The sequence below is a fragment of the Colletotrichum graminicola genome, assembly GCF_000149035.1.
Source record: "Colletotrichum graminicola M1.001 genomic scaffold supercont1.35, whole genome shotgun sequence".
Classification (NCBI taxonomy): Eukaryota; Fungi; Ascomycota; class Sordariomycetes; order Glomerellales; family Glomerellaceae; genus Colletotrichum; species Colletotrichum graminicola.
Window position 1 is genome coordinate 367,919 of NW_007361039.1, and position 13,899 is coordinate 381,817.

At 54.2% G+C, this 13,899-nt stretch overlaps 6 protein-coding genes across 6 annotated transcripts; 4 read left to right on the forward strand and 2 right to left on the reverse strand.

Annotated features, from left to right (window-relative positions):
- Positions 1-1,434: 1,434 nt before the first annotated feature.
- GLRG_08032 (PHB depolymerase family esterase) lies at positions 1,435-2,384 on the forward strand (the record flags this gene model as incomplete). The annotated part of the gene is made up of 2 exons (XM_008098717.1): positions 1,435-1,860; positions 1,941-2,384. The coding sequence occupies 2 exons, from the start codon at positions 1,435-1,437 to the stop codon at positions 2,382-2,384; spliced, it is 870 nt and encodes a 289-aa protein (XP_008096908.1).
- Positions 2,385-3,980: 1,596 nt separating this feature from the next.
- Positions 3,981-4,205, reverse strand: GLRG_08033 (uncharacterized protein; the record flags this gene model as incomplete). The annotated part of the gene is made up of 1 exon (XM_008098718.1): positions 3,981-4,205. One exon carries the CDS (start codon positions 4,203-4,205, stop codon positions 3,981-3,983), a length of 225 nt encoding a protein of 74 aa, XP_008096909.1.
- Positions 4,206-4,923: 718 nt separating this feature from the next.
- GLRG_08034 (uncharacterized protein) lies at positions 4,924-5,301 on the forward strand (the record flags this gene model as incomplete). The annotated part of the gene is made up of 2 exons (XM_008098719.1): positions 4,924-5,172; positions 5,275-5,301. The coding sequence occupies 2 exons, from the start codon at positions 4,924-4,926 to the stop codon at positions 5,299-5,301; spliced, it is 276 nt and encodes a 91-aa protein (XP_008096910.1).
- Positions 5,302-7,306: 2,005 nt separating this feature from the next.
- Positions 7,307-7,468, forward strand: GLRG_08035 (uncharacterized protein; the record flags this gene model as incomplete). Its single annotated transcript, XM_008098720.1, has 1 exon — positions 7,307-7,468. The coding sequence occupies one exon, from the start codon at positions 7,307-7,309 to the stop codon at positions 7,466-7,468; it is 162 nt and encodes a 53-aa protein (XP_008096911.1).
- Positions 7,469-7,871: 403 nt separating this feature from the next.
- Positions 7,872-8,219, forward strand: GLRG_08036 (uncharacterized protein; the record flags this gene model as incomplete). Its single annotated transcript, XM_008098721.1, has 1 exon — positions 7,872-8,219. The coding sequence occupies one exon, from the start codon at positions 7,872-7,874 to the stop codon at positions 8,217-8,219; it is 348 nt and encodes a 115-aa protein (XP_008096912.1).
- Positions 8,220-8,844: 625 nt separating this feature from the next.
- On the reverse strand, positions 8,845-11,320 carry GLRG_08037 (uncharacterized protein; the record flags this gene model as incomplete). The annotated part of the gene is made up of 2 exons (XM_008098722.1): positions 8,845-9,315; positions 9,422-11,320. The coding sequence occupies 2 exons, from the start codon at positions 11,318-11,320 to the stop codon at positions 8,845-8,847; spliced, it is 2,370 nt and encodes a 789-aa protein (XP_008096913.1).
- Positions 11,321-13,899: the final 2,579 nt, after the last annotated feature.

Genomic DNA, 13,899 nt, shown 5'->3' on the forward strand with positions numbered 1-13,899 from the left:
CTTTCTGATCAGTCAATTTGCGCAAAGTTGGTTGTGTACCGTCGAATGTCGTTCCGCCTAAGCAGTGTGATCGATATCAATACGTAGTTCATTTATGTGTAACAGGGCGAGATCATAGCCGCTGGACATGGACGTTATCGCGACTCAGCCCCATGCGACCGGATATCTAAAGCTTTTGGGTCGGTCGATATGGACCAATAATGTGCGTCACCTCACCAAGAGTCTTAATCTCATCGGCACACAAGCGTCGTTTCGTACCATGGCTCGGGAACGGCGCCTATTTCTCCCCAATATTCGAGATAATGCAACGCCTTGCTTAACCTGGAGCCGACTTCCATCGATTTCTGGAAGGGAAAAAAAAATATCAGTTCGGATTCCGACCACTGTGAATAAATGCATCAATCATAGGTCCGGTAGAGGCAAGACGGCGGCGTGCATTCAGTACCCATGATTACCAGGCAAAATGCATCAAGAAAAAGAATCCGCGTGCGCTGGCATATTTTCCCCACTGACAAATTTCATATGCCCAAAAGAGCGGGTACTTATGCCATACCTAGTTGGCCACGATCCTCGTGAACAAATTACACCCGTGGACCACGCGGCGATCTTTGCTTGAAAGTTGCGGACGAGTCCATCTGGGCAATAATTTCCCGCCTACCAGCGCCCTCGTTCTCTCCATAGATACTATATCGCTGGCAAAAATCATAAGATCGACCCTTTAAGAGACGGGTGCCACGGTATTCCGAGTTATCCGAACGGCCCGCTGCTGCAACCTTCAAAGCTGTTCTCGATATTGTTTCTGCTGTTTGATGTTCGCAAACTCTTTTCTTTGTGTGGGAGGCATCTCGGTTATTGTTGCTCGGAAAGGTTTTCGCAGCATGCGTGCAGCACAACGTCCTTCATCGCCAAGCGCATCGTTCTGGGCTGCATCGTGGAATTCGCCGCGCCGAAGCTTATACCGGCATCCAAATCGAATTTCCTGCAGGTAGAATTCTTCTTCGAAAGCCTAGTTCCAGGGGTCAAGCTTTCTTGGCAGATTGGACGAGTGTTCATCCCTGTCCAGGATAGCTTGTTTTCCCGTCCGTTTCGGACAGAAATATTGAATCGCATTAAGCCGCCGGCTAAAATCCGACCATGGACGCTCATGTTGCTCCGCCGTGCCCCCTTTCCAGATCAACATTGCACATGGTATGTGGGGTTACGACGCCATCGGCTTCTGTCTGCCGGTGAGATCAAGCCGCGTTTGAGGTAGAATGCATACAAGAGGCATCCTCTTACTAACGACCTGAGTCGGCAGTTCCATGCGGAGCGTGGTGACACCTTCACAGATCTCGCCCGCGGTATAAACCCATTCAACCCCTTCTTCCCCACGTTGGAAACACCAGGCGTATCTGCAGGCTTGGCACATATCATCGCATACCCATCACAGCAGTCATGAAGTTCAGCGCTATCGTCTCGGCCTTGGGCCTGGCCGCCTCTGCCGCCGCTGCCTCGCTCCAGCAGGTCAACAACTTTGGATCGAACCCCAGCAACGTCAAGATGTTCATCTATATTCCTGACAAGGTGGCATCTAACCCTGCAATTGTCGTCGCTCTTCACTATTGCACTGGAACTGCACAAGCTTACTTTAGCGGCACCCCTTACAAGTCACTGGCCGACCAGAAGGGTTTTATCGTTATTTACCCCCAGTCGCCATACTCAGGAACCTGCTGGGATGTCTCCTCAAAGGCAACTCTGACACATAACGGCGGAGGCAACAGCAACTCTATCGCCAATATGGTTACTTACGCCCTGGACAGGTACAAGGCCGACAAGTCCAAGGTTTTCGTCACAGGGTCTTCGTCCGGTGCTATGATGACTGTAAGATAAAGAACCGGCCCTCCCCGGCTACCATTTAAGTTTAAGCACTAGTCAGGCTAATCGCCGACAAACAATGACAGAACGTCATGGCTGCGACGTACCCTGAGCTTTTTGCTGCCGGGGTTGTCTACAACGGTGTGCCTGCGGGTTGCTTCTACACAGGCACCGTTGACGGCTGGAATTCTGACTGCGCACACGGCAACGTGAAGAAAACCGCCAGCCAGTGGGCGGAGGAGGTTACAGGCGCCGATCCCTCCTACAACAGCACACGCCCGCGTATGATGATCTACCACGGCAGCGTCGACACTACCCTGTACCCAGCCAACTACCAGGAAACGATTAAGCAGTGGTCTGGCGTCTTTGGATATAACCCTGACAAGCCCGAAAGCTCCAAGCAGAACACCCCGCAGACCAACTACCGCACCGATGTGTTTGGTGATCACCTTACCGGTGTCTGGGCGACTGGTGTTGGACACACCGTGCCTATCCGGGGTGCCGATGAGATGAAGTTTTTCGGCTTGTGAAAAGGGGAGAAGAGCGGTGGTATCACATTATTCTTGAACATATTTCGAATTCCTACTCTCCCCAGAGAGTCTTGTAAATACATGGCATGATCTGCAAAGAGAGGTCGGCATTAAATCAAGCTCACCGATGCATAGTTATCTGTAGATCATATATGTATATGTCTGTGCTCCACGGCTACAACCGCTGTGGATCAAACTGGTCGTTTGTATGGAGCCGTTCAACACCGACACCAGGCCTGTTTTCGTACTACCAAGTATGGCATCTACAAAAAAAGGAGATCAAGTACTTAAGCTTGCCTACATGCGATGAACGAAGTACCTGTGTACGGTGATAATCTTTGATTAATATTAATCAATTGCATGTATTGTGTCCATCTCTATGGCCTGTTGCTATAGTACCATCTGTTACCTTAGGTAAAATGTACGTAACATTACATTTTACCTTTAAGTAGGAAAATTCATCCTATCGATCGCCTTGATATAGCCCACTCTGGCATATTATGTGGGCCTATCTATTGCCCACGCTTTAATAGGATAGGCCTGTTGTATCTGCTGGAGCCATACAGTTTTAGCAACAAGAGGAGAAACATCACATAGTGACTTGCGGTTACAGAGAGCGCTCTAGATATGGTTAACCGGGCTCGAATGACTTATGATTACGTTGCCAGGCCAAGAGTGAAGCGCTCGCTGCTCAACGGGGGTAACAAAGCCTTCGCGACTGGCACATTTCAATGCATACGGTCTCATGCATAGAGGAACTGGAGGGGCTGCCTCTCTTAGTGACCACCTAAATACATGTTGCTCTTCTACCATGGCGTATCGCCTGCCGCACACTGAATGGAAAATCCATCGTTGGTGCTGTCGTTGCGACCAGCTGTCTGGTCATTGCGGAAGATAGCGAAAAGCAGTCTCGTATCTATCGTCAGGACTGGTGGTTTGGTCGGACAGTGTCACTCTTGATGACAAAGCCCGACCAATTATCCGGCAATCTATAGTTGTATGCGAAGCGGACGACGGGTGTCTTGTTGGTTTTGAACGTCATGTCGCTTCGCCTTTTCCCGTCAAGCGATGATCGACGTTAACTTGAACGCCCGTACGATTTGCTTCTTGCGATCGTCAAGTGACTCTCGCCGTATAGTCGTTGGTAAAGACCAAGTACGCCACCGTTTTTGTAGCTTTGGTGTTGTACCAGGTCGGCCAAGCGTTGATCTGTATTGATAATACGTCGTAGAGGGCCATACCCACCTACCAATCATGTTAAACCCATTCCTCCCACTTACCGTAGCTTGATACTCGTGCAATGACCGCTGGCATGAGAATAGTTTGAGAAGGTAGCCAATAGTAGCCCTGACATACTATTAGGCTGAGGAGTTAGGCACCAACCATCACGGAACATAATCTCTGGGGACATCGCATCCCGAAATGCTTCTCTGCACTTCCATCTTTACCAGTTCTCTCAACAGTTTAAGATTTAGATTACATTCACGGCGAGCAATACCTCGCCCCCAACCATATTCGGCTGCCTCCTCGATGTTTCCGCGTCCATGCGCGAAGCTCTCCAGACGGATGGCCTTGATGATCGAGCAAGCGATCGTCTCAGTGCCGTTCTCTGCGCAGCTCTGAAGCTCGCTCAGTCAGAGCGCCACCGCAAACCCCGAAGCCTATGTTCTCATTAGCGTCTTTGGGCCTGATACCGGCAAAGGATATCCACCAGCAATCGATCTTTGCGAAGTTGCGAGTGCGTTGCTGGGGCCCTCTGGTGAACACCGGTCCGGTCATGACCTTCTCATCGCGCGAGCCGATGACGAAGGCGTACCGCATATCAAGAAGCGAATTCCAAAAGCTGTCGGAGAACGAGGCGCGAATTATCGATGCGCATCTTGAGCGACATCCAGAAAAGATCAAGGGAATTTGCCGATGCGATACCAAATGAGGAAGAGATAAACGCGAAGAAAGAGAAGGTTAAACAAAAGGTCAAACGTACAGGGAAACTTACAAGCAATGTAGGCAGTATTGTTTTTGGCCCTGTTGTTGATGCCGCGGCTGGCTACGCCGCCAGTAAACTTGCTGGCGAGTTCATCGCTAATCAGGGCGAAGATTGGGAAATTGAGAATTCGGAGGCGCTGAGGCTTGCGCGAGTACATTAATGACGAGAACACCCGCGGGCTTCAGAAGCCTTCGGATCAAGGGCAGGATCCCATCTGCTATGCGCATGCCGTCGCTGCGGTGATTTGCATGGCCATGAGTCGTATCATCGGTCGGCAAGGCGGGTACGATGATGTCGGAACAGTTCGTAAACGGATCTTGAAAGCCTACCCGGCACGGGCAAATGGACGAAATGCTAAAGTCGTATTGGATGATGCTGCTAGTTAGTATCAGTTACGAGTCCTAGAGGTAGATGAGGATGCAGCCCGCCAAGCGGTGCTCCGTCGGCGCCCTGTGCTTGCAACGTTCCATCTTTTAGAGCCAGATTGGGACAAGTTCTACCGTCACTTTAAAGAACCAAAAGATAACTCCAAGCCAGTTCAAACGGGCTCAGATGACGGAAGACCGTTCTCTGCCCAGTGGCGGTGGCCATGCTGTGGTTTTGGTTGACTGCAAACCCAACTGCCTCACCTTCCTGAATTCGTGGGGCAAGACCTGGGGAAACAACGGCAGCTTCAGCGTCGAGGACCACACTGTCCTGGAGGTGGATGGGATACCAATGCGGTTCTACGACGTATACTGGTTGCAGTCCGATCTGGCTCCGGCGGAGCTTCGAGCATACAATGCTGAAGTAGACGCGGTGGTGAGCCGGCTTGCCACGCAATACCCGGGCATCTTCGATCTCAAGCTGCGCTGTCATACTGTCGAGCTGACACGCCTCTCAGTGGGTTTATCACCAACGCAGACAGCATCCGTCAAGCGCAATGCGTGAGGTGCCTTCAAAGTTTCACGCCTGGGCCAAAGTATCTCAGAACGTCAGTATCGCGTATAGGGCATCTACAGGAAAGTGGAGAGAAGCACCTGAGGTATCATGAGCCAAGCCTACGTGAGACGAGGCGCTGCTGTCATCAGTCAGGGAAGCTGATGGAAGAGCTACACTCGGCGATGGAGGTTACTTTCTATGCTTGGAAGAAGTCGGAAGTGTAAGCAAAGCCTCGCGAAGTGGACGAGCTGCAAAGTATTGAAAGGAAACATCGGGTGCGACAGCGCCTGTGACTTGCGGACGGCTGACGACAGGTGTGCCTAGAGCAGAGTCGTTGGTTTCTTGCTTCAATGATTCCCACCTCCCCATGTCATGTTCCATCTTGTTCGCCATTCAAGGATATGCGAGAGGGAGTTGATTTCACCGCATCATCTCACAAGCGCATTACCGGCACCTTTCGAACCCCCCCCGGAAGCCGTCCCTCTTCAGCAACGTCACGAACCCATTGGCCAGTCCGCCTGCAAGTCGATATAGCCCAGCCCAGCCCACCCGGGCCTCACGTCATCTTTACTTACTCTTGAGCCAACAAGCTCGTTGTCACGCTATAGCCCACCCAGGATGACCTGAAGCTTACTTCAACACGCCGAGGCCATCCACCGCCGGATGCCGGTCTGACTTGCCATGCCCCTCTCTCCAGCACCTACTCGGATCGAGGTTGTTGGAAGGTTCGTCCAAACGGACAAAGCGCCGATTTAAGCATCCTTTTACAGTTTCTTTTAGTTTTTTCCCCCCCATCCCAACGCATGACTCTGACAGAGGCGGAAGTCTCTTCTTCTGACGCCGAGCTTGCTTCCCGAGGACACTCCTGTCTTCGGTTCTAAGCTGGCCCGCTTACCCTTCCTTATGCAAACCAAGCAAGTATCCCTCTCCTCCCCCCTGTAGGTAACGGGGAGGGGGGAAGTGAGAAACTTTTCGCAGAAACATTTCCCCCCTCATCCAAAAGCAACACCATGAACCGCTGATTCGGCAGACAAACGCCCACAAACACGGGGGTTTCACCGCCTCAGCGTCAGCATGGCAACCCCCTGGCGAAAGGGGCACATACTCATTGCGAAACCCTCGGCCCATAGCGCGCGCTGTAGGTTGGGGGGGGGGCTGGGTGTCAGTGTCTCTCTTCTCATCGTCCCTTTGTAACTCCCAAAAGCCAGGAGACGGGTGCCTTTCGCGCTCTCGCCCTCCTCCAACCGACAAGGCCCAACCCCTGCTCCTCGAGCGGCTTGGGACCAGAGTTTGCCTCCCGACCGTAGACCACTTCATCACGGAAGCCCTTTCCACGCATTTTGCAGCGTCTCTAGGAGAGGCCTCGCCAGCACCGACACGGCTGTCCCGGCGTCCGGACTGTTCTCCCCGAGGGAAAGTCGCCAGGCTTGGGAGGAGCTGCTCGGGCGAGTTTCGGTCGAGGCTCGAGACAAAGGTACTGAAAAAGCGCCGCGGCGGCGTCGAATTCCGGAGCGAAGGACCCGTCCACGCGCCCTTGTTTCGAAGCCCCGGATGTGGGACGGGCGAAGGTATGCTATTTACTAAGAAGTGACTGTGACTGCAGCATAGTATCTCCTTCACTATATGAAGGCCGGCCTTGGGATCACAGTTGTAGTGGGGCAGGCATCAAATGCGCAGGTTGAATTTGTACTGCCCAGGTCTATGACATCTTCTTTGCCGTGGAAAGCCAAGATAGGAAAGATGTAGAGTTTACTGAGAAGTGAGCTCGGCATCGACATGCCATCTTCCTCGCCCCGGCCGATCAGCTCAGAGACGTATGCTAATGGGAGCATCATATCTGGCAGTGATGGGGGTACTCGTCCCTGCCATCGACCCCCATTCTTCATCTTCGCCCCCACAATCACTCAGGACATGGACTTGTTAGTCGAGAGAGAGGCGGGCGGGGGGGCTTGGGTTGCGCCTGGAATGGCGGCGCCCCCGTGTCACCTATGACCATCGTTGTCCAAAGGGGGAAATGGCCACCGGCTTCAACCACGACGAGCAAGGAGGAAGACGAGTGGAGGCATGCTCGACGGCATCAAGCCCGGGGAACGGGCCCGGTGAAGGAGCTGTCCGCCGCCGCCTGCGTAGGTGCATTCCACGACTACTCGCTCGTTATCAGGCACGCCGTGTCTAAGAACATCTCGAAAGAGGGGGACGGGCGAAACATCGCCGAGCGGCGCACTCTCGCGTCCTTGATTTGAATGAAACGCCGGGGGAGGGGAGGGGAAGGGGAAAAGAGACACGGAGACTGGATTCCTGGCGGACAGGCTGTGTATGCATATATACCTCAGTCATCCTGATCACCCCCCCCCCCCGAGGCACTCCAATAAGCACAGGCAAGTCTCTACCCAGCAGACCTGGATGGAATCAGCAGAAACCAGAGGGAACTACCCAATTGGCCATGGATCAACTCGGCCACTCCCCTCCTTGGATACTGCAAAGAATGAATAGACGAAAAACGAGTTGAAGCAGACCATACGTTCAGAAATCAGTCGAGATTCATGTACACGTGGACGAGACAGCGAGATGGCCAGGTTATGAGAGCAATGGCAAGTGTTTCTTTTTTCCGTCTTCCCATGCTACCCCAACTAATCAAGCCAAACCAGGCCGAACGCTTTCTGCTCAAGCGACTGCGCGTCCATCTTCCCAACGCCCAGTATATGAAACCGGTACCCATTGTGACACACGAACGAGTCGATTGCTTCAATTTCAAAGACTCAGTTCCTCAACTTTTATCCATCCCCGCGGGCCTTTTACCATACGGTCCGACTTTGACCGGCCCGGTCAATGCAACACGGTACAAGACCAGCGCAAATCAACCCAGGCCGGCTAGCGTCGACAGCAGACAACGCGAGGCCATGCCCGTATCGGGGGATGATCAATGAACTGTAAAAGGGGCCCATGCCCGTGCCCGATACCAGACCCAAAACTATTCCGACAAGCCAAATGATAACCAAATTCTTTAGAACCTCCCTCTCCTGTATCGTGTACTAGAGGTTCCGGTCCCCTGACCACTCACATAAAGCCAGACTGAAGGATGAAGGCAAAACAAGACGAATTGACGAGCTGATAATGACTGCTTTTTGAAGGTCAAGCAGGAGTGAAGGCAAGAGCGAATTATGCATTAAAGGAACTCCTTGTGTGCCGTTCGTTCCTATGTACCGTCCGTTAAGGAGAGCCATTCCCTCGACACTGCATTGAGCTCATCAGGTATGAGTGTAGAAAGGAGTGAAAAGAGCAAGGCTTATTTTTTCCCCTCCGCGTTGACTCCAGTATGCCCATCGTATGCTTGGGAGTGTCGTCGTCAAGTCGGATCGAGGGCCGTGAAACGTGAAAACTCTTTAAACGCCCCGCGATGCCTTGGCCGTCCCTGGCCTTTGATTTCGAGATACCGATTAACGCCGTTGGTTGAAAAAGGTCAATTTTTTGGTCGAAAACACGATTGAAAAACGTCAAATGACGAAGCCGCAGAGGTGACGCGGTTATGGAGGAGAGCGGGAGACGCCGTAATTAACCCCTAATTGCTGTTGCGGCATGAGTCTCCGTATTGAATGGAAATCGCTCCTGCAGTTGCTGGGCGTATGGGAATTCATTCGGCGACGTACCGGCGAAAGGAAAGCCACCCGTCGAGGCCGCCGAGGGGGCAGACCTCATTGTCGCTGGGGTGGAAGCCTGACTCGGACGCTGGTTTGCGGATCGCCCGGGTTGTTGCAAGGTCGCTTGGTTGAGTGGAGATGATGCGGGAGACGCGCCGTAGGCTCCCAATGGGTGGTTAAAGTAAGGGTTAGAGTCGCGCATGTGGAAGGCGTGGTGCTGCGCGGGCCCAGCGTGCTGGGCCTGGTGGGCCATGCTCGGGCTGCCGTTGGAGCTCGAGCTCGTGCTGTTGGAAGCCCGGGTAGCAAAGCCGTCGTCAGCTCCGTCGAACTTTCCGCTTCTCAAAGTGCCATCCTTGATTTGCGGGCTAGACTGCTTGGAGCCGAACTGTTGAGTGCCAAGGTCAGTACATGCTTTTTGGGCTGAGAACGGGCGATCGTTGAGAGTCGGTGAAAGGGTCGGGCATGGGTGATGGTTGACCAGAAGTACGTACAAAGCAGTATTTGTTGACCAGCTCCTCGTACGATGACGATGCAAGGATGTTGTTAGGTGAGTCGGTACCAGGAACAGTAGGCCGCACAGCATGCTTGGGGATAGCGGGGGCGCTTCTGGTGACCGCTGGGGCTGGAGCAGGCTTGGTCTGCTGACGCTGCTGCGGCTGCTGGGAAGGAACCTGGATCTGACGGTGGCTCTTCATATAGAGCCCATCCGGGTTGCGGTCCCTAACTATCGTATCCTTTGCGGCCTGGACGGCGGCAGTGAGGGAGGCGCCAAAGTCGTAACGGTTGGCAAATGCCTGACCGCTGGGCGCAGACAGCCGGCTAGGGAGGTTATCACTAGCCAGGTTGCCGGTCGACTTATTCACCTTGAGGCGGAGCCCCGTCGGGCCCGACTCGCCCAGGTACTCGTGGATGGGTTGCTCGAAGTTGAGTTTGGATTGGTTGGGGAAATCGTCGAAGCCGACAGGCATGGACTTGGGGCGAGGAGCTGAAGCAGGGCTGGAGCGACGGTTGCTGCGGGGGAGAGCGGGTCGGCTGGCAGCACCCTGAAGGCCTCGCTTGCCATTCTGGGGGAGGTACTTCTTACGGAAATCGACTTGGAAGTTGGTGCCGTTGTTGTTATCCCAGAATTCCTGGCCGTTCACCGTGTACCTGATGCAGAAGAAAAGCGTCTTGGTCTCGAGGTTAGCCAGGTCGGACAGCTTGATGGTGAACGTAAAGCGGTCTTGGGAGACGGGTCCGTCTTGCGGGCGGACCTCGTGCGAGTACTCGGCGGCGACCTCGGAAGTAGTCTTCCAGTAGTCGAGGGTGAACCTGCAGGTGACGGATTTCTGGAAAGCGAGGTTGGCGACGGCGACGGACCCCAAAAGGTTCTTCTGGTCGGGCGATAGCCATACTCTCTCGAGGCGTATAGGAAGAGACCTGCGGATAGGGGTATCGACGGGCTGGCTAGCCATGACGATCTCCCACTCATAGGGGGGACTGCGGGCGCCGCGGCGTTCATCTCCAGGGAAGGGGTACTCGGTGTCACTGTCGTAGTTATCGACCGGCGAAGACCCAGCGCTAACAGCGAGTGGCCTGTCAACCTGAAGGAAGTGGCGAACGTGCTCCAGGTGGGAGTCAAAGTGGACTGCCTTGGAGAAGGTGGGGGTGCCGGGCATGCTGGACGGTCTCCGGCGAGCAGATGCGGGCCGAAGAGCAGGGCGGACAAGTTCGCCAGACTTCTTGCGCACCATGGGGGGCTTGGCTTGGTTGTTGCTGTCCGAGTCGGATTCGGAGCCGGTCGCAGAGACTGGTTCGTAAACAATTCTGGGTTCGGTGCTCGACCTGGCGTGGGTTGCACGGCGGGCGACGGTCTTGGCGAGTGCATCCAGCGAGCTGGTGCTGAAGCTAGTAGGCAGGCCCTCCTTGGGGAGGTCGTCCTTGGTGATGAGAGCCAGGGTTGGCTGCTCAAGCTTGGAGCGCGTGGGTGATGCTTCCCGGTGGACTGGGATTTGGCTGATGGCCTCTTGAAGCTCCTTCAAGTTCTCGATCCGCCTGCCCCGTTCCGCGACATCTTCCTCTTCGCTGCCAGAGTCTGGCGGAGAGATGATAGCGCCCTTAGGCATACCTCTCTCGTCCGTCAACGGGGGTGGCGATTGTCGCACGCTGCTGTTCGTTGCCATACCCTTCAAGTCGTCTGATGTACCGGGGGGCGTCGGTTGGTCGGAGGAGTTGTTTGTAAGGGCATCCGTCGCCGCGGCAGGCGTCCTTCTGTGCTTTGTGAGGTATGATGCCGACCTTGGTAATGAAGGTCTCGGGCTGGATTGGAATGATGAGCGACGGCTGATGTCGGGCGAAGATGGCGCGGAGCTCGCGGGCGACCGGCTGTGGGAGGGAGGTGTGTAAGGCATAGCGAGCGTGCCTCTGATATTTAGGTGGTAGGTTTGGTTGTAGGTCGGATTCGTGCACCCGGCACGGGGTTTGTTGAGTCCGTGACTGCTCGGGAGGAGTGTAAAAATGCAAATTGGTATCAATTCATGCGGAAGAAAAAAATAGGATAGTATGGACGGAGCGGCCAGAGAGTTGACGAAAGGGTTACCGGTAGGATTAGGTTTTCTGTATTGTCGGAAAGTTCTCGTCAGTCCGGTCCGACGGCTGCTTTTTGGTTTTTCTCCCCTTTTTTTCCTTCAAGATTTTGGAATTGATTAAGGAAATAGGTGGTGGGGCATATAGATCGAAAATCGAACTCGAGACAACCGATGAGGACAGAGCAAAGAAGAATCAAGGAAAAGAGGCAATGAAAAAAAGGAGGAGCGGATGACGGTGGTGGCGTAGTAGGATACAAGACGCCGCGGTAACAAATGAGAAAGAGGCAGCGACACGCGCACAGAGAAATGGAGTATGACTGAATAGTGAAAAATGAAAGGAAAAACGATGTGGTAATGACGGAGGTGGTGTATATGTTTTTTTTTCTCGATCTTTCTCTCGGTGATTTTCGTCTTTTTACAAAAGAATGACTGGGTATAGGAGTCGTGGTTGACCACTTACATGGATGGAGAAATCCTACAAGGAGAAGTGCGGCTCAAGGGCTTTTTGCACTGGCAATATTCCAGCAACAGGTGCAAAATGAGAGCTCTTGTTTGCTAGGCGACAAGGAATGTCGGTAGCTGGGGAGGAGGGTCCCGTGGAGATGCCGTCGAAGCAGGTGGAATGCAATGACGAGTTTAGGACCGGGGGCGAGGTGTCTCGAAGGAAGGGGTCCGATGGGGGCGAGGCCAGGCGAGGCCAGGCGAGAGAGAGACGCACGGCAAGGTGGCTTGCGGCGTTCGTGGGGATCGTGGGTCTGCAGTGTTCGGAATTGGGAGGAACACGAGGTCGGGAGACGAGAGACAGTTGAGCCTAGTCTTGAGTCGAAAAAGGCAGAGGAGACTGTCAATAGCGTGAACTACGGGGTCAATCCTTCCGTGCCTGAGAGAGAAGAGAGCAATGTCGATGACTCTCTTTCGGTGCTGGGTCGTGTCGTGGTCTTCCTCCTTGTTGGTCAAGAAGAAGAGAAGGTTCGGGTCTCTTACGACGGGTGACGGGGAGGAGGATTGAGAAGTCGTTGGTGGTGGTGGTGGTTGACTTTGGTGTTTGGAGCACACAAAGATTGTGAGAGAGCAAACTGGTGGGCGGCTCCGGAGGGGACGGAGTGGTTTTGAATGGTGAGCGCAGTCCCAGCGCTGCTCCCCAGTCCAACCCGAGTTTCCAAGTGCAGCGAGCGCGGCGGCGGCAGCAGCAGCAGTAGCAGCAGGTACCGCTTCCAGCAAAAAGAGATGGTGGGAGGGAAAAAAGCTACCAGGCCTATCAGTCCTGGTCCCGGCACCACCAACACTAGCAGTACGTACCGACACACAGACACACACACTCGCTCACTCATTCACACCCACACACCCTAAGCGCAATGGCGACTAGGACCAGGATCTCAAAGGTGGGAGGGGTAGGGGTGGGTGGCAGGGACCGAGGGTGTGTGTGGTGTTGCTGATGCTGCTGCTGATGCTGCTGCTCTAGGTTCTGTTCCAGGCAGCGCAAGGTCACAGTAGCACGTACCTGACGGTCAGGAGCATCCCTGCAAGTGCAGACAATGGCGAAAGAAAGAGAGAAAAATACTGTGGAAGGAGGAGAAGACACACGGTCCATAAGACCCACCCGGGGTGGGATGGCCGTAGGCGGGTCGGTGACGAGAGGTGTGTGTTGAGGAGGCGAAAGAAGAAGATGGGAGGAAGGTGCGAGGACGAGAGATGGCCGGGGTGGTGGAAGGCTGGGGCGTGTGGCGGGTTCTGGGGTGTGGCCTGAGCAAAAATTCGAGGAGGGGAAGAAGGGGGTGGGGGTGTCTACGGAAAGGGTGTGTCGTGGGAGCTAGGTGGGGCGGAATGGAAGGAAGCAAAGAGACGAGGCGACCTGCGCGGGATAGTGGCACGGAGACGGCAAGCCGGTCTGGCTCGAACGATGCTGGTTGCGTTGAGAAACCAACCTGACCATCCGGTATTGGCGTATCTATCTGTTTCTTGTTCCTCTTGTCGACATCGGGCCAGTGCGGGTAGCTGGGCATGAAGCTGTATTTCGTAATACAGATACAGACAGGACAAGAGACCAATGGAACGGTCGCCGCTGATGCCCGTTATGAGAATACCGAATACCGCGTACACACCACACCACACCACATACAATGCAAGTCGGATGAGGGGCAGCCACCAGGCATGCGTGTCCACCGCCACCACCATGGGCATCTACACTACCAAATGGGTATGTACCATACGCAGTAGCAGGCGGTATGCTACCTACCTACACTAACTACCACTTGCTGCCAACAATGAGAAGGGGGCCGGGAGGCACGACAAGTATGCTCTCTCTACTGTAAGCTATCTTACCAAGTCCAGAGGTCACGACCTGCACACCAGGGGATACTCTACCGAAGGTATCGTACCAGAGAGAGAGGCTCGCTGCCTGC